Below are 22,137 nucleotides of genomic sequence, written 5' to 3' on the forward strand. Positions count from 1 at the left end.
GACCCATCTGTAGATCCTAGAGGAGACACTCCATAGGACTCAGATTCAAATTCAGCAGCAGCTCAGAGTTCATTTCCTTATTAAGCATTTCTTTCTGCTTTTGTTTGGCAAGGTGATTGGTCAGGATTCCCTCCTGTAAGATTCTGGCATTCCGTTCTCCAGAAGGCTGCTTCTGAGTGTCATATGTTGCTTCCATAACCTGGAGAGACACTGATTCAGATCATTTCTCAGTCTTCAGTTCCATCTAGTGCTCTGAGAGTGAGTTCAAGTTGCTGTTTCATTTCAGCTTCTTTACTATATTGGTCTTCCTTTCTTCTTCACCGCTCCCTAATTTTTCATGTAACATATCAGCATTTCTTCTATTCTCTTCTTCTTGCTTTAAGAAGCAAGACCATGAATTATTTCCATGAATTTCACATTCCACTATACTAACGACGCATTCTCCCCTCAAGCTGCCGAGCTCTTGTTGCCACTCTACTTTCTGATGCCCTGTGATTCACTTTTTTTCTTTCGGACAGTTCTTTCTGTAGCTTACCAACCTTACTTTCCAGTTTTTTAATTTCTCCTCTAAGTAGTTCACAGTGGCTTTTTAAAAGTTTTATTTATCTTTCACATGAAAGAATTGCATCCCGAATTTGCAGTAAGCTAACACAATCTTTATACCTCAAGCCTAGTGGTTCTACTTGCAACGTGGAATTCTTAAAGACATCGCCATCCTGGGAAGCACTTTCAGATGACTGAGTTAAGTCATTCAGGTAGCTCACGTCATTAATTTGTGCTTTGACCTGTGAATGGTTATTTTCATCTCCATCAGATTTTTCTTGTTCTTCCTCTTATGTCATTTATAAGTCTAGTTCTGCTGACAAATCTTCTACTTGTCCACTTAATGGCTTTTTTCCTCTTTGACCAGCAGCTCCAGATAAACGATCCACATACTTCTGTGGAAGTCTCTTAGAGATACTCTGGAATAACGCAGCAATTTTTAGATAAATGTCACTTCAGAACCCAAAGTGTAGGGTGGAAAAATCAGGATATTGTCATTATCTTCAAATTAAAAATAATTAGGAGCCCAGTGGCAGCAGGACCCACGCACTGGCCAAGCCCACCGCTGGCGCCTCGCAGCTTTCTCCAGGCGCCCCGCCGGCCCCACTGGGAGGGGGCCTGGGTTCGACCGCCAGCTGCCCGCCCCTCAGGCCAGAGGATGACCGCCGCCCTCCCGGCTCACAGGGCCACGTGCCAGGCTCACAGGGCCCAGGGGCGCCTGCGCGTGTTTCCCACTGACAGGGCCCGGTTTCCGGCGCACACCCGCTCACAGGCTCCCCGCTCACACGCACCCCTCCCGCTCCCCGGGGCAGGCTCACCGCCCACACCACCCCCGTCCCCCAGGCGCTGCTGGTGCTCGCCGCCACCCGCCCCCTGCGCGCCGCGGGCCCTCGCAGAGGCCCGGCCTAAGCTCTCCGCCAGGCGCCTGCTCCGTGTTCTGCGCAAAGGCCCTGGAGCCGGCTGGGGGCTGCCCCTCGCGGGCGAGGGGAGGCTGCCTGAGGCGGGGGCGGGCGGGCGCCTCCCGGGCCGCTTGACCGGGGCTGCACAACCGCGAGGGATGGCGGCTGTGCCTGTGGTCCCACTCCGTGGCTGTGGGCAGGTCGGTTTCGGCGGCTTCCCCCGCGCGCGCGGGGGTCGGCGCCGCTGCCTCAGTGACCCCCGCCGCCCCGCGTCTTTGAAGCCGCTCCACATTCAGTTTCTTGTGCTTGTGTCTACTGAGGGCAGAGGCCTTGCCGGCACATAGTAAGTATTCAGTAAATATTTGTGGACTGGCTGGCTGAATGAGACGATGGTGCAGAATTTTTCTGTGGCCTCAGCAGCGTGCAGTGTGGGTGCATTTGCTGTCCCATGGCGCCCTCTGGTGGACGCGATGCTGACGCCAGGCTGAGGACTGACCCATTTCTCCTTTGCTTTCAGCATTGTTCCCAGCCCTGTGCTACCTGGGATCAGTGAAGGTTTAATTTGTTGTTTTCGGTTCCTTGTTATTCAAGAAGTTATTACTATTACTGTTTTTAAACTCAGTGCTTTTTTAAATTTTTAAAATACCTGTATGCATTTGACTGCGCTGGGTCTTAGCCGTGGCACATGGAAATCTTTAGTTGTGGATATGGCATATGGGATCTAGTTCCCTGACCAGGGATTGAACCTGGGCCCCTGCATTGGGAGCGTGGAGTCTCAGCCCCTGGAAAGTCCCTGAACTCAGTATTTTAAAAAGTAAAAACAGAGACGGATCTAGGTTAGAAAAAAGTGCTTTTATTCTAAACGTTCATGTGGACTCACTCCTTTCTTCCTCCCTCTGAGAACCTCAATGAAAGTCTGTTGGTCTATAAAATGGGTGCACTGTTATCAGCCTGGAAGTTCATAGGGAACATGTGATCCGGCCACAGAGGAAGGCACTTTGGAAACTGGAAATGTCAAAATCACATCTTAGCGATCGTCACCATATTTATCTATGTACTTGGGACTTTTCTTGAAACTCAAGCAAGTTCTCCCAGCCTGGGGATGGTGCTGGTGTGTCGGAGGACTGGTTGCTGCCTGAGTCTGAGTTTCCTGGTGCCCAGGTGGACCTGTGGCTAGATGGCATATGGAGCTTGGCTGTCCCATGCCAGGCCTGTCGGGGAGAGGACTTCAGGGCTACTGCGCCTGTGTTGCAAGTAAGTCAGAGCTTCTGCACCCGGAGGACCACGTCCCCTTCAGAGTGGGCCCACCAGCACCTGGCGATCCGAAGATGTCTCCAGGCCTTCAGACAGACGTGCCACTGGCCTCAGAGCAGGGTGACCCCTTCTTCAGGCTGGCTGGGGTAGGGAAAGTAGCAGAGCTATTCCAAGACGGCAGACCTGCAAGGGCCACCCGCCCTGCACGGTCTCAGCAGATCCCAGCAGTGGCCAGGCGGCTGACTCTGAAGGAGCACTCTCTTCTTTCCTGACTTTCCACACGACGTCCTCAAGGATGACAGAACGAGGAGATGCAATAGAAGCAAAATTAAACCTCAGACGTTTCATTTGATTTGAACATTGCTGCTTTAGCGATTTGAGGTCTCACGTTGCCCCCACAAATTCCTCAAAACAAAGTATGTGCCGCTGGCACTTGCCTCTGCATTCCCCAGAGCAGTAATGACCAGAGTGATGACTGGCCATGCTTTCCCAAACACACCGTGGCACCCACCTCGGCTGGCGTCTTCTAGTGGATGCTGTTTCTTCGTGCCTTAGTCTCAGTATGTTTCTGATCCTGGGAATCGATCCCCCTCTTCTAGTCATGCAGCTTGCTGGCCATAGTTGCTCACAGTGGTCTCTTGTGATCTTCCTCTGGCATTGGTTATAATGTATAGTCTTTCATTTCTAGTTTTATCAAGTCTGCACAGAACTATAACTAATGTGGAGATGGAGTCAGTGATCAAAAACCTCCCAATATAAAAGTCCAGGAATAGATGGCTTCACTGGTGAATCCCAGCAAGCACTTAAGGGATTTTTAAAACTTTTTATTTCCAAGTACACTAAAAAATTAAGGAAGCTTTAGTGCAAAGCTAAGTGAGACGAGGTGCATCAACTGAGAGTAAAATGAAAAATGTGGAAACGGCAACCTGTGTGAGCACGACCTTGGTGCTGAATCACACGTCTCAGGCGCTGTAGGGGCTCTGGACACCGCGGCCCGGGTGTGGCGTCCATGAGCCGAGGCAAAGCTGAGCACGGAGACACGCCCACAACCCGCCAAGAACCGGCCACTGGACAAACTGCTGGACAATGTCAGTTGGTGACTTTATTTCTTACAAAAGTTACATTGAAAGAAGAGGTTGAAAAGTCAAGTATACTTGATTTGCACATATTTGCCAAGTCTCACAGGATTCAACCACTTCGATAATTTTTATTGATAACCAGGATATACATATTAAAAGCCTCACACTGAAGCTCAGTACACACATCCAACCCCAGTGACGGATGTGCAAATGAGTGTGCAGAACAACCTCGGGAACTCCTGTCTCCTGTTTGTCCTCGGCTGTGACTCAGCCCCCCCCCCACCCCCTTTTCTGCAGTGACTGAGCCCCCTCACCTCTACCCTGCAGCCTGTTCCCCTCGGCTACATCTGCTGTCAGCCTGGATCAGGAATGGTGAAGCCCCGGTCAGGATAGAGGATGGGTTAATTCAAACAAAAGCAAAATGGCTCATGGGTGAGCAGAGAGGCATGGAGACCAGGCGGGAGATGCCCACTCTTCTCAGCGTGGAAGGGGGCTGGAGACCCCAGACTCTGTCAGAGATGGTGGAATCCCGTAAAACATGGACAGACCAGGCAAGTTTAAGGCGAATCCCCAGGGCGGGGAGCTGTTTGCTTTCTGGCATAACTTTAAACTCTGCACCAAGGGTCCTGTTTTATCACTTGTGACGTGGGTAGAGAAACAAACAAAAGGATACCCCCCAAAAGTAAGAATTTAAAAAATCAAACCAGTTGTTGCCATCCTGAATACTGTTTGCAAACCAGGTCCACAGGGCTCCTGCCTCCAGGTCCCTTCCCCTTCTCAGGGCCTCGCCCGCCTCCTGCAGGGTCAGCCGTGCAAGCCCGGGGCCACAGAGGGGCCAGTCCACGCCGCTGATCTGGCCAGAACCACACAGCGCAGTTCCAAATCCCTGTCAGGCACTCCAGATTGTTCAAATAAACTGAAAACAGGAGGGAGGGCAACAGAGGACCACACAGGAGTGACTGTTCTTTGGATCTCGATACTCTCCAGTATGCAATACATTCATGTAAACCCCATGGGAGGGGACCCCGCACAGCTCGCCCCTCTTCCCTGAAACATTGGTTTCTAAAAAATAGCTTGTTTGCAGCACACCCCCATGACACATTGCCTGAACAACACGGCCCACTTTAAAACACACGTGCACGCACACACACTGACACGCGAGGACTTGCTCATGGGGTCAGGGCCCACTGGCTCCAGGCCAGGAGCAACATACAGCCCTGCTGCTCCCGTAGCCCCCACGGGCTCCTGTGTCCAGACCCCTCCTGGACTGAGGGGGCCCGAAGAGTCCCAGGGCCACCAACCGTGGCGTTCCTGTCCACTGGACTGGCTTTTCTTCATGATTGAGGAAAGCAGCTCGGCACATAGGATTCTAACAACCCGTGTAACAGCCCACACAGCTTCCTACAAAACGCTGAGCGTGTTAACAGACTCCTGACCGTGCAGGGAGGGAATGACGTCTGGCTTCTCCGAGCGGCCACATCCCTTCATTACTGGACAGTGACGTCACTCGTGGGGGAAACCTGCCGTCTGTGACCATGAACGTGTGAAGCCCCGCTCGCTGCAGGCCGCTGGTCCACTCGCCCTTGGGGTCCCAGGGGAGCTGTTGATACCCTTTCCAACCCCAGATAATTTAAGTCCATGGACAAGTTCTGGAGTGACGAGAGGGCCTCACACTGAGAACTCTGGGGCCCCTTTCCTGGGTCTCGTCTGCAGTCGCCTGAATCGGAAGCCGACGAAGGGGTTCATCCAGAGCAGCGAGGGGGGGCCTCCAAAGACGGACTTCATCCCTTCCCACCGCAGCCGCCGCTCCCACGTCGGCTTCTCGCTCTTCAGCCTCTCGATCTCCTGGGAGAGAAAGAAAAGCAAGTGGGCGGCAGCAGCGGGAAAACCCTGGGCAGGTACTGAGCAGGAAGGGCAGGTGAGTGGCCACCACCCGAACCACACGTCCTGGTGCCAGCCCTGTGGGCCCCTGTGCAGACAGCCGGGCTCTAGCCACCGGGCCAGACCACATCAGACACAGCTGGGCAGGGGCCTCCAGGTGGGTGCAAAGCTCAGGCAGCCCCAGGGGTGCGAGGGGAGCCGGTCCTCTGGGCCAGGCACTGATCTTCTTTCTGGGTCTTACAAATACGTGTCAAGTGCCTGCTAGAGGCCTTGAGCTGAAAGGCATGAATGTGATCCAGTCCCTGCGACTCACTCAGCTGCCGAGAGCGGGGTCTCTGAGAAATGGGGCATTTGCTGGCTCCACCTGCCTGGCTCTGTTGACTTTCAAATCAAAGGGACCCTTGAGCCCTGAGCTGTGCCCGGGGAGAGGGACACAGGCAGTGAAGCTGTCATGGTCCATGAGGGCTACTCCGCCCACCTCCTGGGGAACACCAGGCCCTTGCGTCCACTGCCCACCCACTCCGGTGCACTGAGGCCACACACACCCAGCAGAGGAGGGGCGTACCGTCTCGTCATTGCATATGGAGTGGATCTGGGTGCCGAACATCACCGCGGTGAAAGTGAAAAACAGCAGACCCTCAAGGCACAGGAAGATTAACAGGATGACAGTGACCGGAGGGGAGAAGTCACTGCACTCTGCGAACGAGAGGGGGCTGGCTGTGAGGCGTGTCTGAGCACCCCCAGCGTCCTGAGCCGCAGGTGCGGGGGTCCAGCTCGCGGAAGGGCCCCCTCTGTGCCACTGTCCACAGAGAAGCGAGCTCGTTTCATTCACGGGCACACCTGCTGTCCGCCCGGGGCAGAGGGTGGCCCTACCAGGCCAGCATTCGTTCGTGTGTGTATTCGTGTACTGAACTGTGTATTAAAAGACAACTAAAGCCAGAAAAGATGGGAGTTGCCTGTGCCTACACTTGTGAGCAGGGCACACACACGAGTCCATGCCACACGGCTTGTCCTGCCTCATCCGATGGCCCTGAATGATGCCTGGCCAGTGGCCAGAGCACACACCAGGCCTGCGGGGATCATACGAATTTCCACTCAGTCTCAAAGGTCTGCAGGATACAAATGGAACTCAGCAGAAACTATCAGCTGACTAAGGAAGACCGAGTGTGTGTGTGTGTGTGTGTGTGTGTGTACATATATATATATATGGCTTCATCATGCCAGGTAAATGGCAGTGTGAGAACTTTCCCACATTCTCCTCTCAAAATGCTCCGTTAATTCGTAAGACAACCTTGAGGATTTCCTCTGAAACTGGAGGCCTCTTCCTCCGTCTCTCCCCACCGTGGCACGGGCAAGAGGAGCCGCCCCCAGGCCTACCTGTCCACTGTCCTCGGACGCAGGCGATGAACTGCAGCCCACAGAGGACCAGCGCGTGCACGGATGCCAGAGCGATGTACATCTGCAGGGAGACACTGGTCAGCACGGTGCCAGGACCTAGGGTGAGGACCCGTGCATCCACTGCCACACCTCGGACTCAGGGAGGGTGTGGGAGGCGGGCAGCAGCAGTGAGGGAGCAGGTGACGTGCCTCCTCTTGGTCACTCGGGACCAAGGATAGTAATTGCGCAGACTAATACACCATGGGGAAAACACGTTTTAGTGACAACTGAACAAGGTATCCAGGAGAGAGTTAAATCACAGTGAACACTTGGAGCAACACAGGCAACACACACTCATCTGCTGGGCGACTCCCCACCAGCGACAGCACAGTTGTAATCTGAACCCCAGAGAAGGGACTGCAGGTCTGATGTCAGAATAAACATGCACTCGTTTCAGGTAAGACTGTAGATAAAGAATTAAGACTCAACACAAATCACTACATGAGTAGTATCTTTACTCACAGTGAAGAGCACAAAAAATCTCTGATTCTTTTCTCCGACACAGTTGTTCACCCATGGGCAGTGATGGTCCATTTTCCGAATACATCTTTTGCAAATGCTGAGAAGGAGAAGTTAGATTTTCACTAATTTTGTGCTCTGAAGAAACACCACCCACTGAAAACAGCTCTGCTAAGAGGCCGCCCCAGGGGATCCTGCCCCAGGGAAGGTGGGTGCTCAGGATGTCCTTTCGAAGTGGTCCCAGCGGTGGGGGGGGGAGGAGCCGTTGCTCAGGCTGCCCTAAGGATGGGGGGTCCCTCCAGTGGTGGGTGTTCAGACTGCCTGGAAATGGGTTCCCTGCTGTCAGTGGTGGGTGCTCAGCACCCCCCACCCCCGCTCTGGGGCCCGTGGTCCCCTTGGGGCAGAGCCGCCGTGCCTGCAGTGGTGGGCGTGCTCAGGGCCCCCCACCCCCCAGCCCGGGGCCCACAGTCCCCCTTGGGGCAGAGCCGCCATGCCTGCAGTGGTGGGCGCGCTCAAGGCCCCCCCCCCCCCCCCAGCCCGGGGCCCACAGTCCCCCTGGGGCAGAGCCGCCATGCCTGCAGTGGTGGGCGCGCTCAAGGCCCCCCCCCCCCCCCCAGCCCGGGGCCCACAGTCCCCCTGGGGCAGAGCCGCCATGCCTGCAGTGGTGGGCGCGCTCAGGGCCCACCCCCCCCCCCCAGCCCGGGGCCCACAGTCCCCCTGGGGCAGAGCCGCCGTGCCTGCAGTGGTGGGCGCGCTCTGGGCCCCCCCCCCCCCCAGCCCGGGGCCCACAGTCCCCCTGGGGCAGAGCCGCCATGCCTGCAGTGGTGGGCGCGCTCAGGGCCCCCCCCCCCCCAGCCCGGGCCGCGGTCCCCCTGGGGCAGAGCCGCCGTGCCTGCAGTGGTGGGCACGCTCAGGCCCCCCCCCCCCCAGCCCGGGGCCCGCGGTCCCCCTGGGGCAGAGCCACCATGCCTGCAGTGGTGGGCACGCCCAGGGCCCACAGTCCCCCTGGGGCAGAGCTGCCATGCCTGCAGTGGTGGGCACGCCCAGGGCCCACAGTCCCCCTGGGGCAGAGCTGCCATGCCTGCAGTGGTGGGCACGCCCAGGGCCCACAGTCCCCCTGGGGCAGAGCTGCCATGCCTGCAGTGGTGAGCACGCTCAGGGCCCCCCCCCCCCCCCCAGCCCGGGGCCCACAGTCCCCTTGGGGCAGAGCCGCCATGCCTGCAGTGGTGGGCACGCTCAGGGCCCCCCCCCCAGCCCAGGGCCCGCGGTCCCCCTGGGGCAGAGCTGCCATGCCTGCAGTGGTGGGCGCGCTCAGGCTTGATGCAGCAGCACTTGGGGCACTTGTAGATCACCTCTCCGGGCTTCAGCTGCAGGCTCTCCATGTACTCTTTAGTAGCGTTTCCTTTGGGTACTGCCCCCTATGGTTTAATAACAATGTATTTTAGCTGGGAGAAGAGAAGTTTTAAGAAAGAAAAAAACCCAGTAAATTTAGGAATTAGTCTTAACATTTACAATGCTGTCCTTGCCACTTATATCAATGTGAAAAACAGCTATTATGTAATGTAGGACCAGAAGTTTTGTTTTCATGAAAAATTAAGCTATAAAATGAACTCAAGTAGCACATTATCCTTCATGATGTGGTGAGTCACCTGGATTTTTCCAACTTCATGCAGGACACGCCAGAGGCTGGCTGTGTTTGCTCAGCCACTCTCCCTCCACCCTGGGCTCTGGGCAGGGTGTCCCTGATAAGCACACCCACAGGTTTCCTATCAGCTGCAGCAGGGGGTGGCTGAACAAAACAGTCGGAAAAAGGACTTTATCTCGTGTTTTAAAGTTACATAATGCTTCCCTGCACACCTATCACAGCCCGGGGACTGTGGCCCTGGGCCCCTGACCCCCAGGTGTCCAGCCCCAGGGGTGGGAGTAGCTACCAGGCTCTCAAAGGGTGTCCACACGAGCCCCCAGCACTGGGGAGCTGCAGAGGGCCAGGGAACCCGGTGTGCTGGGTGGCCATGGGCCACAGGCTGCAGAGCGGAGGGTTTCCTCTCTGGGTGGTGGACACAGGCAGTGAAAATCATGTCTGGAAGATCATTCTGGAAGCCATGGCCGTGTAGACTGGGAGTAGGCCTGGGTCTCGTTTCTGTGCCCCATGGGGCTTGTCCTTCACACAGAAATACGTGTTTCTGGAGAAGGAGCCCCACTAGGGAGGAGAGAGCAGGCGTGTGGGGATATCAAGGGCGGGGAAGATGGCAGGGCACCGCCGTCAGCAGGAGTAAAGACATAGCCCGCTGCCGGGGACGGAGGAGCCGAGCCCAGCTCGGCATGGCCGGGCTGACACCACGTCTGCAAAGCCCAGCAGGCGCGTGTGAAGACCGAGGACCACTGGGCTCCAAGGCCCGCAGGAGCCGGGCAGGCTGCCCTATCACCGGAAGGAAGTGATGTGGGGGAGGGTCACAGGTTCCGTAAGAAGAAAGGGACCAGGTTTAGGAGTGCCGCCCCTTCGTTCTCATGGACACACACTCGCTGCTCCACAGTAAGGCACGTGACCCCCACCCACCCACCCACCCAAGAGCGCTCCTGCGTGCTCAGAGGACAGATGTGCAGCCCAAGGCGGGGACGCCGAGGACCAGGTTGCCAGCCTGTGCCCAGGAACTTGACCCCCAAGGCCACGGGAGTGCGAGACCCTCCGGCCACAGCCGCTGGTGTCTCCCCAGCCCAGACCTGGCAGGAAAGCCCTGCGAGGGCGGGCACTCACAGGGTCGGTGAGCATGGTACGCAGGTGAGACGACAGGGCGAGCACCGCCAGGCAGTTGAAGACCACCCCGTTGACCACGGAGTACCAGAAGTCCTTGGAGGGCAGCAGCATGACGAATGTGACCACGAAGTCCGCGTACACGACTAGCAGCCAGGTCAGCACAGCGCAGATCATGCCGCAGCCGTCGCGGATGAACCACACCCTGTCGGCCGCGTCGGCCTCGGCGGGAGAGGAGGCCGCGGAGTCGTAGCTGTCATTCTCGCTCAGCAGAGGGTGGTGCTCGACGTCCCGCAGCCGGTGCCCTGAGGACGGCATGGTTCCCTGCGGGAAGGCGGGAGGGGGCACGCCTCAGCAGGACGACACAGGACGACGGCCAGACGCACACTGCGGGGCCCAGGCTCCGAGCCCGAGGGGACCAAGCCTGGTGGACAGGTGACTCCTGCTGCTCATGTCCATGCTGGCCCCCGGATGCGGAGCTCAGGGTTCTCACCCGACGGGTCTCCACCTCACCCTGCGTGTGCTCTCCCTTCCCCCAAGTTCTAACTCTTTGACGATGGGTGAGCATGTTTTTGAGGCAGGCTCCCATTTTAATCTCCATCTTCTTTATGTTGTTCCTAGAATGCCCTTCCTCTCTCATTCTTTTGACAGTTTCCCTCACTCACTGGTCTGTTCTTTTGACAACTCTCCAACATTTCCTGGGAAATTACCTGACAGGCAAGAACATGGAGAGTCAGACATGCACTTTTCCTCATAAACATCCTGCTGTCTCTGCACCCCTATAACGCCTCTCATCTCATTTACAACCAGATGCAACAGCATGAGGTTGGTCCCTCTCTCAGATCTGGCGAGTGGCCTGGTGATCGCCACACAAGCTTCCTAGTGGGTCATACACGTCCACCAAGGCTGAGAAAATCCTCTGGCCAGAATCCCACTGCTGCATGGCTACTCCTCAGGTAGGCTGCAGGCTGAGAAGTGGCACCTGGGTGCTGGGCAGGGAGCAGAGCCATGCGTCCGGAGACGGAAGAGCCTTTCGTCAGAGCATGGCTGTCTGGTCCAGAAACAGGGGCGCAGATGGCAGCTCTGACTGTGACAAGAGTGATCGCGCACACACCCACCTGGGCGGGGACCGTCCCAGGGCACGTTAGGGTCCCGCTGTGTCCCGCTGTGTGCCTCAGGGCCAGATGTGTAACACCCACCCGGGGGGAGAGGGAAGACAGTCTCATACCCCACAGTTACTTCCCGAGATGTTCAAGAAAGCAGTCCATGAACGCGGGGAGGCTGGGCTGCGCACACTGGGCTCTCGGTGACCGAGCGCAGGTGCCTGCCGCTGAGTCACAGCACCTACGCCATGTCAGTGTGACAGGAAGGGAGGGGAGGAAGTGCAGAAACTGTTCCCTCAGGCCCAACTCGGCTACAGACACTGGGCACACCAGGGCAGGGCAACGGGCGCCGCGGCCCCAGGGCGAGGGTGCAACCTCACTCCGCAGCAGCGCCTTCGAAAGGAATGCTCCGGATTTCAGTTTCCTGAGAGAAACCTGAAAGCATAGTGTGTTGACTGAAGGCCAAGCAGATATCGCATCATCGGTTTTCTACTTTCATGGCTAGTTTAATGGGATTTTGTCTACACCCCTGAACCTGTTTCTCCTCCTGTTAAAGCAAGCCTCACTTCCCAGAACACCAAGGGCAACGCTGCAGATATCCATTGTTTAAGTGACAGCCATTCAAGCAAAACCTTTCCAGTGATGTAGACTGGAGAACTACCCTCATTTTGTGACTCCTGCTAATAATCGGGGTCTTGCTCCAGAGACTCACTATACTCTTAGGGTAGGTGGTCAGCAAAGCAAAGACAGGAGGGGACTCTCAACCATCAACGGGTGCAAGTCAGTGCGAGCACTTAGGGAACAGTGATTATATACCTAGGGAGACACTTACCTCACAAGTTATCACTAGACATCACTTGAATATTTTGTGCCTTTTCTTGAGTATCTTACGGTACATACTGTCCTATGTGATAGGATCTGGAAGATAATAAAATCTAATTAGAAAAGTGACTTGTTCTGGCATTCAGAACTATCTTTATGAAATCATGACTCCTGTAGGTTTTCCTTACTAGTAAATTGACTGAGAATCCTGAAAATTTTAAACCTGTCCGTTTTACCCCCCGTTACATTAGCCCCGGTTTTAAATAAAACCTGTAAGCCAAAATCCCTCGAGAAAGAGCCCTGGGGATAATCCAGACCAAATCTAGTCAGCCTGCATTTCCACAGGTAACTGTTTCACCAGCCACAGCCGAGGAACTGCAGTAAACGACGGGAGTGAGAGGTGAGAGGTGCGCCAGGGGCCCCAGGGGAAGGGCCCCGGGAGGGGCGGCACGAGTGAGCAGGCGGGACAGGGAGGAGCGGCCGGGCTCACTGGGCTCACTGGCAGGTGGGCGAGCAGACAGCCTTCCTGGAAGCACTCATCTGGCCCAGGAAGAAAGGCCGACTGACACCACGAGGCGGGGGTATCCCCCAGAGAGGGCAGAGTGCTGCCAGGCTTCCCCAAGAGCAGGGCCGCCAGAGGCCAGCTGACCACGGACACGGCCCCCTCCACGCGCCTGGCAGATCTTATGCTTAAATGTCAGCGAACGGCCAAGAGTCAGATATTTTGGAGAAAGCCCCAACCAGGTGTCATGAGAGACAGAGCCCCAGAAAGAAGCCAGAGGGAAACAGGAGTTAAGAGCAGGTATAATGCACAGGGAAGAAAACCAAAGAAATAAGAGACTGCCTTTGTGAGACAAAGAGGAACATTCTGAGAACTTCCTACTTATTGAAAAATGATATGATAGAATTTTAAAATCTTAAAAACAGGATTGGAAGAGTGGGAAGCCTCCCAGAAAGGAGAATTAAACAAAAAAGAGGCAGGGGAAATAGGAGTTTGAGATTAACAGATACACGCTACCATATAGAAACTAGATAAGCAACAAGGACCTGCTCTATAGCACAGGGAACTGCGTTTGACACCTTGTAAGAATGATAATGGCAAAGAATCTGGAAAAGAATACACACATACACACGCATGCACACGTGTGTGTGTACATATATATACATATAATCAAATCACCCTGCTGTACGCTGAAACTGACACAGAATTGTAAATCAACTAAAAAACAAACTGAAGAAAAGTCAGAAAGACCACAGGAGAGACAAGGAATCAGAGGACCAACTTCCGAACGACGGGCTGTCTGGCAAAGGCAGCCCCCAGCCGAGACGTCCTTCCTGGCACGGTTCCACTGCTGCCCCAGCCCCCAGCCCCTAGCCCCGGCGCCTGACAGCCGGCCCGCTCCGTTTGCACCCTGTGTCCTACAGTGTGACACTGCTCTGCTGGGCAAATCCTCGGCTGGTGTCTGTTTTCTGAAACCAAGACCCCTAACTTAAGACGCCAGAGGGCTGGCGTGAAGGACGGTGAGGCGCCAGAGCACTGGTGGGACTGAGGAGCAGGCAGGCTAAGCTTCCCTGGTCGTCTCCAGGGCACGGACTCTGGGTCCCCCCAGGAACCGGGGGCTGCTCGCTGCATCCTGGCCACGTGCGCCCCCTTCCGCGTGCTGGTTCTGGGGTCAGGCTCCTCTGCCCGCCTCCACACTGAGCTGGACAACCTCCTGCCCACAGCCAGCGCTGGCCCGCACACCAAAGCTCTCTGGCGTCCCTGTGACTCTGAGTGCCTTCGGAACTCTTAGTAACACATGTGGCCATGGACCACAAGCTGCTTAACCTACAGCAGGTGACCTTCTTTTTGATAACTGTGTGTATTGATAACCTGACCTATTTATTTTTCGCTGAGCTGGGTCTTCGTTACTCTGCAGGCTCTCCTCCAGCTGCAGAGAGCAGGGGGTGCTCTCTAGTTGGGGTGCGTGGGATTCTCACTGCCACGGCTTCTCTTCTTGCAGGACATGGGCTCTACAGCATGTGGGCCTCAGCAGCTGCGGCTCCCGGGCACAGGCTCAGGAGTGGTGATGCTTGGGCTTGGTTGCTCCATGGCGTGAGGGATCTACCCAGATCAGGGATCAAACCCACGTCTCCTGCACTGGCAGGCGGATTCTTTAACCACTGAGTCACCAGGGAAGCCCAGAGCTGACTTTTAAATTAAAATCTGGCATTTACATATAGTAACTTTATTCAAGTATCTATGCGTAGCCAACAACTTTAAATGCTGAATAACGTGCTGAACCAGTAATGCCTAATTATGCTTAGCAATATTTTCCACTTTTCATTCACATTCATTCTGAATATCTTCAAATGAGCTTATGTGAGCAGTGTTTTAAGAGAAAACTGACTCTGCAAAACACAGGTCAATGCATCCCAGGCCGCGGGCCTAAGCAGAATCTCTACAGTGAGGCCAAATCCCCAGTTACTTTCATAAATTTTAAAAAGTAACCAACACAGCAACCACTTTGGAAAGTGGTCTGGCACTTTCTCCAAGTAAAACCAAACACCCGCCCTGTGACTTAGAAATTCCACTTTTAGGTATTTACCTCAAGGTGAATGTGACCCAGGCTTCCCAGGTGGCTCAGTGGTAAAGAATCCGCCTGCCGATGCAGGAGATGCGGGTTTGATTCCAGGGTCAGGACCATCCCCTGGAGAAGAAAATGGCAATCCACTCCAGCATTCTTGCCTGGGTTTGATTCCAGGGTCAGGACCATCCCCTGGAGAAGAAAATGGCAACCCACTCCAGCATTCTTGCCTGGGAAATCCCACAGAGAGAGGAGCCTGATGGGCCACAGTCCCTGGGTTTGCGGAGCCGGACATGACTGCGTGAGTGACCACACACGCCTGAGTGTGAACACAGAACATGCACACAGCTGGTCACAGCTGCTCCCTTCATCACAACCACCAAACCAGAACGCCCAAACATGCCCCCCCAGGGGATGAACAAACACACCAAGTTATTCCTACAACTCATACTAAAAAATGGGGGGAGGTTAGATACAGAAGAATGTATTCAGTAGGAGTCAATCTCCATGGCCCTCTAACCAAGCAAAGCTAATGTACTTTGAAAGAACTCAGAATGGGGCTGGACCACAAGAGGGAAGGACAGAGACCCCAAGGCAGCTTTCTGATTTGATGCAAAGTCCCCTATGTGGCCAAGGCAGCAGGCTACAGACACGCACACACTGTCAGGACCAAATCAGCAAATTGTTAGAGGACAGTTAGGGGGCTTCCCTGCTGGTCCAGTGGCTAGGACGCAGCCCTAAGACAGGGGCCCGGGTTCAGCCCCTGGTCAGAGAACCAGATCCCACATGCTGCAACGAAGACTCAGCACGCCAAATACATATTTTAAAATAAAACAAAAAATTACACACTTAAAATTGTCCGTTTCATTTTACATGAATTATTCCTCAACTAAGAACTGAAGAGAAAAAACCACCAGCACAGGTGCGTGTGCAGGTGTGAAGGGAGCGGTAACAGCCGCGTTCTAGGTGCTCTCCCCGCGGACTCTGCCTTCTGAGCCAGGCCCTGTCTCAGTCGACCCTTGACAGTACCTGTGGGCAAGTGTCTTATTAATCTCCTCCCCCAGTGTTTTCTCTTCATGCCTATAGACAGAAAATGCATCTCATAAACAAACTGAAAACAAGTAAACAAAAGACATCAGTATTCTTCGGGGATCAGTTGCTATTGCAGTAACAGGAATGCCTACCCTAGAGTCTGGTGTTCATGTTTACATTAATGCGCTGCTTTTACACTCAGCATTGTTCTACTCTTCAGACACCCACTGCTGACCTATAAAAAAGAGCAGTAAGCAAATCTCTGCCTTGGGCACAGAGGCGGCGTGAGAAGCAGACGCAGCGCCCTGAGATCTGCTGCATTCAGACGTGGGGGCGGGCCCCCAAGCTCCAGACACCACGTGAGGCCCACAGGATGCTCGACCGCAGACAGGCCCCCGGCCCAGGAGCGCTCACACACCAGAGATGGGAACCGGCCTGCGCAGTGGTGTCTCGGTGTTTCCCCCAGTGACAGCAGAGGGTGAGGACGAAGAGAGCCAACAACAGCTCACCCTGTCCAGAGAACAGAGCGGTGTCCACCAGGAAGGCAACGGTGCAAGGGGCACGGAGGGAAGAGAGGGAACCCACGGGCTGCAGCACCTCCCACCCCGCCCCCAGCGTAAGGGAGGCAGGGAAGGAGGCCGGGCCGCCCAGGAAGCACCCAGAGGCCAAGCTAGGACATCTGGAATTCCGCACTTCGTTCTGCTGCAAAGGGAGACACTGGGGCTTTGGTAAACAGATGTTTTAGAGCCATCACTGACCAAGTACGACTGGGGTGGAAGGAGGAAGGCAGGCAACCAGGAGGGACTGCCAGGACCCAGAGCAGGGCCAGGAGGGAGCAGATGGGGGCAGGCGCACGATGGCTGGAGCAGTCAGCACACACAGGCCTGGCAGGTGGGCTCGGGAGCCAGGTGGGCCTGAGGCTGGGTCAGCAGGGGTACCTGTGTGTGATTTAGCCTCTTTAATGGTCCGCCCTGGTACATTTTCCGTCATTTGGTCTAAAGTTCATTCTCTGGATTTCCTGTTGTTTTCTCAACTTACTATGATGTAAGGGAAATAATTATGACCAAAAAATAAGCTTCCAGGGAGAATTTTAAGAACTCCAAGGAGGTGCCGTCACCGGGGATAACGGGAAGATGTCACATGTGGCCCCGCCAACAGGCTGCTCTGTAGCAGGGGAGGCTTAGGAGAAGGGCAGACGGCTGCAGCCCGGTGTAAGCGAGCCAGCATGGGCCTGGGTGAGGCGGGGAGACAACAGGGACACAGGCTCCTCACTGAGGGAGGGGAGCGTGCAGATCACCTAGCCCAGTGCATTCACTGCAACTGCAATTACGTTCTTAAATGTTCTTTCCATCCATTTGCAATCATGAAAGATTTAGTTTGGGCTTTGAAACCAGACCAATAATGTATGCCATATGAACCACTATTTTCTTCTCAAATTACTGAAGCTGAAGAACAGAATATAAACCTTTGAGGGAAAAAAAACAACGGACCGAAGCCAAGTCTCAGTGGTATGCTGGCATATCGGCCATTCTGTGAACAGTAAACTTATGCAACCTCTCTCGAAAGGTCCTTCATACTAAAACAAAAGAGGTCAAACTGAGAAACACAGAAGGAGCCGAGGCTCTCGGTGGAGGTGGGGGCGACATGGGCTTCTTCCCCTTCCCCGCCAGTCACTCCCAGACTCCTGGCAGGCCCCTCTCTCCACAGACACCTCAGTGTTGGGGTGCTCAGGCGGGGTCTTGGGTTTTCCTCATTGGCTGTGTGCTCTCCAGCTGATCTCCAAGAGCTCAGTTCCGTGAAGTTAGAGAAAATGCATGTGGGAAACCCCCAAACAAAGAATGTGCTGTTGAGTGTCTCTGACCGGTTACTCAACAAGACCACAGTCAGGTCAAAGCAGAAACCTCTCCACCCACCAAACTGCTGGGATCCCACCTTGTCATCTTGATAAACGGCACCTGCACCACCACCTAGTTGCCAAAGTCAAAAATCAGGACACACCCTTCACGTCACTTTTCTCCCCTAGCCCTCCACACTTCACCCATGAGCAGGTCCTTCCTGTGAGCTTGACTTTCAAAACCTGCCTAGATGTGCGCCACCCTCCACCAGCCTGCCTCGCCTGATGAAGGCTCAGGAGCCCTCACCTGGGCTGCATGAACCAGCACTGTTACACACTCGCGGCCTCTGCGCACCCCCCAACCTACTCTCCGGCTCCTAACCCATTCCCCAGTCAGCATCTGGAGCCAGTTTTAACAGACAGAAGTCAGACCCTGCCACTCCCGGGTTTATCAAAACCAGCCAGTGGCTGCCTCTACGGTTAGAACAACACCCCCAGGCCTCCCGTGTGGGGCCTGTGGACCTCCCCCTCACCTCCCTCCCACCCCCACTGTCTCCTTCCGCTGTCCTCACCTCAATGGAATGTTCTACTCTTATCCCCGGCACACCCTGACCTCTGCAAATACCTGTTGAGTGAGAGAAGAAAAAGCAAAAATGAAGCCCACAGGAACACGAAAGGACTAGGGAAAAGAGTCAGAAGTGGGAGTCTGGGGTGGGGTAATGTGGACAGGTTAGGACCGGGACCCCCAGTAGCAGGGTTTATTCTGGGTGTGTCCCCAGGAGTGCACAGGCTGCGCGAAGCAGCCTCGAAGCCACAAGGACAAAATACCAAAGCTCCCGCCTTTATCCCCGTATCACAGCCACAGCCTGTCAGTCAGGTGGGGGTCTGTTTAAGAAAAAAACAACTTTGGAGTTTTGACTCCAAAGCCCATGTTCTTCTATTAAAACACACGGCCTCCCAGAGCACGTGGTTTTAGAAAATGCATTCTGTGACAGAGTGAGTTTTGGAAATACAGAACGCTAAGAATTAAAAGCATTTCAACCAAGATAACGCTGTAAAAAGCCTGTCTCAAGAGAAGCTGGAAGCCTCTTTATCCTGACTGCTCCTGCTAATTACCGGGGCTGCACACGCCCCGTGCCCTCTCCCGGAATGACCTAAACCGCCGGCTTAACAGAGCCGGCCTCTCCTCCCATTAACTGATAATGCTCCCCGCACACCCAGGTGCACTATGCACCTTCCCCTCGAGACCCAAGTCCTCCTCCCCGTCCCTCCTCCTAGGAGCTGCTGACACTTGTTGCCGCTAGGCCCTTCCCCTGCCTGCCTTCCCACGACCCAAGCTCAGGCTCCCCTCACCTCTCGCTGTCCCTCTGCAGAATCTAACCGATAGAGGGGCCAAGCCTTGGGGCCATGGCATTCAGGGCTCCACTGAATCTGGCTCCGGGGCCTCTCCAGGCTCTTTGCCCAGCCTTCCTGCTGTTTCCCTGCTGTGTCTGTGGACACCCCCCCACCCACCCCCGGCCCTGTGCTTCTGCTCCTGCTGTCTCCTTAGAAGACTCCCACTCTACCCAGCAAGATCATTCATTCACCAAGCACCCAAGACACAGAGAGCACTGCAGGATAAAGTGTTTTCAAAACTATGAGGTGCTGTACCAATATAAGGCATTATCTTGGCCCCAAGAGGAGTCTGGATTTTATCAGACAATTAATAAAATTCTACTGGCGCTTTTTCAAGAATGGAATCAAGCAGTAATCGAGACAAGAACATGTCTGTAGATAGAGGCAAAGAAGTGGGTGAAAGAGAAAAAAAAAAATCAGAGGCAAGTGATTGACGAAATGCCATCCCGGAACAGGCAGACCAAAGTACAGACAAGGTAAACTGTTCCCTCTAGACTTTGTAGCTGACCAGCTCTGCAGGTGGCTCAATTATTGGGTACTACAGCTGAAGGGGCACACACAGGTTGTTAACGTGACACATAAACTACAGGACATAAACTACAGGACAACAAGGAGCAAGAGTAAGTGTTTGGGACTCTATATTTTATGCTCTGCTCTAGTGTTTGATTTTTTTTTAAACAAAACAAGTATGTATTAATTTTATAATTAAACCATTACTTTAGGGAATTCCCTGGCAGTTCAGTGGTTAGGACTCTGCTTTCACTACTTAGAGCATGGGTTCAATTCCTGACTCAGGGAACTAAGTTCTCACAAGCCTCATGGTGTGGCCAGAAAAGTAAACAAAACATTACTTTAAAGAAACATACCCCCAAAAAAGACACTGATGCTGGGAAAGATTGAAGGCGGGAGGAGAAGGGGACGACAGAGGATGAAATGGTTGGACAGCATCACGGACTCAATGGACATGAGTTTGAGTAGGCTCCAGGAGTTGGTGATGGACAGGGAAGCCCGATGTGCTGCAGTCCATGGGGTTGCAAAGAGTTGGACACGACTGAGCGACTGAACTGACTGACCCCCAAAAAGCTGCTTCAAGAAAACTATCCTTAGAACTGTTCAGCATGGTCTGGAGCAGGGAAGGTCTGGAATCATCAGGAAAACTAGTACTCAATTCATCCCAAGCATTAACTTCATATGAGAACTTACTGTTCGGTCCAGTTCCTCAAATTAACAAAGATGGTATTACTTATGTCACCAAAGGGTCCAAGCCTGCAGGGAACAGTTTCAGTAAAAGTGGAAAGGCACATCCAGGCTTTTGACTGGCTCAAGACAGTTCTTATACAGAGTTCCTTTCAGTACTTTCCCTCTCACTGAGGTCATTCTAGTCATGCCGGTATTTCCCAGTTCACTCACTGTAATCGAGGCAGGCTCTGAGTCACTGGTTTAAAAAACACAAAACAAACTCTGTATCCATGTCTACTCATTTCACTTTGACTTGAGATGTGTGCAGAGAGTTCCACCTGCTGTTTTATGAATTCTTTAGGAAATTGCCTTCATTTAGTCTCATTCTCCTCCACCTCACAACTCAAAAGTTAACCTACCAGCCTCATTCCAGAAAGTACACAGTCCCAATAGTGTCCATCACTCTGATCCTTCCATTTTTACCAGAAGGTTCAAGAGATGCAATTTAACATGTGTGTTCCACCCCATTTTTCAAATACCCCCAGTGACTTTCTCTTTAATCAAGTATCCCGACCTACTAACAAGCAAATTTAACAAGGTGACTTTTGAAAGTTGCCTTTGGTTTCATAAAAGTTGTAAGACAGCATCAAACAACTAGGTCTGACTTTGAAAAAAATTAAAAGTTGTAGAAGTATCAGAAGATTCAATTCACAGTCTTTGAGGTGAATAGTCTAAGAAGGAATATATGTTGACCGAGATTTCCAGACCCTCAAGCAAGGGGCCCGAGATTGGCGGACGGGGGTCTAGCTTTCTAGACTGAGATTTGAGACAGTAGCAGTAAAATAGATAAATCTATGTGCATTAAGTACAAATGCTAAGCAGACTGCAAATGTTAAGCACTGTTGCATTGATTGGACTGCATTTTACAGGACCTGGTCAGCAAAAAAAGCTACAAAGCAGCCATGTGGACAGTTCTTACACTCATAAAACCGGTTACCCACAAGCCAATAAAGTGTCTCCATCCAACAGCGAAGAGAGACAGTTCCAGCAGCAATGACTCCTCAGGAGAGATGATTCTGGCTGCAGCAAGATTCAAACACTGCCCTGAAGGCTGACCTGACTGTCCCAGGTGGCCTGGTAGGTAACCCCTGAAAAGATCCTGGACAGGGAAAGAGAAGAGGAGGGAGCTGGCAAAGAACAAAAAAGAAAAGCTAAAAACGTATAAAGGAGTGAAGAACAGGCGCATTTGAAAAGCCATAGGCGATGTTTAAGAAAGCCTATTGTAATGCAAGCCCATAAACTACTCTTTACAGCTTACAGAGGGTTTATAGCTACTGTGTCTTCTGGCCCTAACCACCCCCTTATTAGCTATCAAAAGGAGGGAGCTGTGGCTGGGAGAGCTGAGTGTCACGCCTAAGGTCAGGCAACAAGCTGGGGCTGCAATTCGGGCCCTACCCCGAGAGGTGCACCAAGGAGGGACGAGGAGACACCCGGCAGAGGAAGGAGTCAAGCGCCGGCACAGAGGTGCCCCCGAGAGGCACTCAGGAAGGTCGCAGGTGCGGCGGGGCGCGGCGGAGCAGGACGGAGCAAGGCGCCCGAGACTGGCGGACGGGGGGCCCCGGATCGGCCGGGAGAGCCGGGTGCCAGCAGCCCGCCCGACCCGGCCCGCCGAGCTCACCCGAGGCCCGGGCGGGGTCGCCCGGCGCTGCGGCTCCTCCCGATCGGCGGCGGCGGCGGCGGCGGCGGCGACTGCAGCGGCCGAGGCAGGGACGCATCATGCGGCCGCGCTCATGGCCAGGCCACGGCGGGCCCCGCGGCTCGGCTCGGTCCCGCCGGGCCGGTCGGAGGGGGTCGGCCGCCCAGGGGGACACGAGACCCGGAGGCCAGCCGGGGAAGCGCGG

General features: G+C 54.2%; 1 protein-coding gene across 3 annotated transcripts; it reads right to left on the bottom strand.

Annotated features, from left to right (window-relative positions):
- Positions 1-3,776: 3,776 nt before the first annotated feature.
- On the bottom strand, positions 3,777-22,068 carry ZDHHC7 (zinc finger DHHC-type palmitoyltransferase 7). Of its 3 annotated transcripts, none has more exons than XM_061138314.1 (8): positions 21,915-22,068; positions 12,240-12,325; positions 10,308-10,628; positions 8,846-8,970; positions 7,556-7,652; positions 7,034-7,115; positions 6,222-6,352; positions 3,777-5,620 (listed from the first exon to the last, which is right to left on the bottom strand). In XM_061138314.1, exons 3-8 carry the CDS (start codon positions 10,620-10,622, stop codon positions 5,444-5,446), a joined length of 927 nt encoding a protein of 308 aa, XP_060994297.1. In that variant the 5' UTR covers positions 10,623-10,628; positions 12,240-12,325; positions 21,915-22,068; the 3' UTR covers positions 3,777-5,443. The 3 variants fall into 3 exon arrangements, with proteins under 3 accessions (XP_060994297.1, XP_060994298.1, XP_060994299.1); XM_061138315.1 differs by lacking the exon at positions 21,915-22,068 and adding an exon at positions 21,692-21,817; XM_061138316.1 differs by lacking the exon at positions 21,915-22,068 and adding an exon at positions 14,818-14,870.
- Between the last annotated feature and the right edge of the window lie 69 nt (positions 22,069-22,137).

The sequence above is a fragment of the Dama dama genome, chromosome 4 (genome assembly GCF_033118175.1).
Source record: "Dama dama isolate Ldn47 chromosome 4, ASM3311817v1, whole genome shotgun sequence".
NCBI lineage: Eukaryota > Metazoa > Chordata > Mammalia > Artiodactyla > Cervidae > Dama > Dama dama.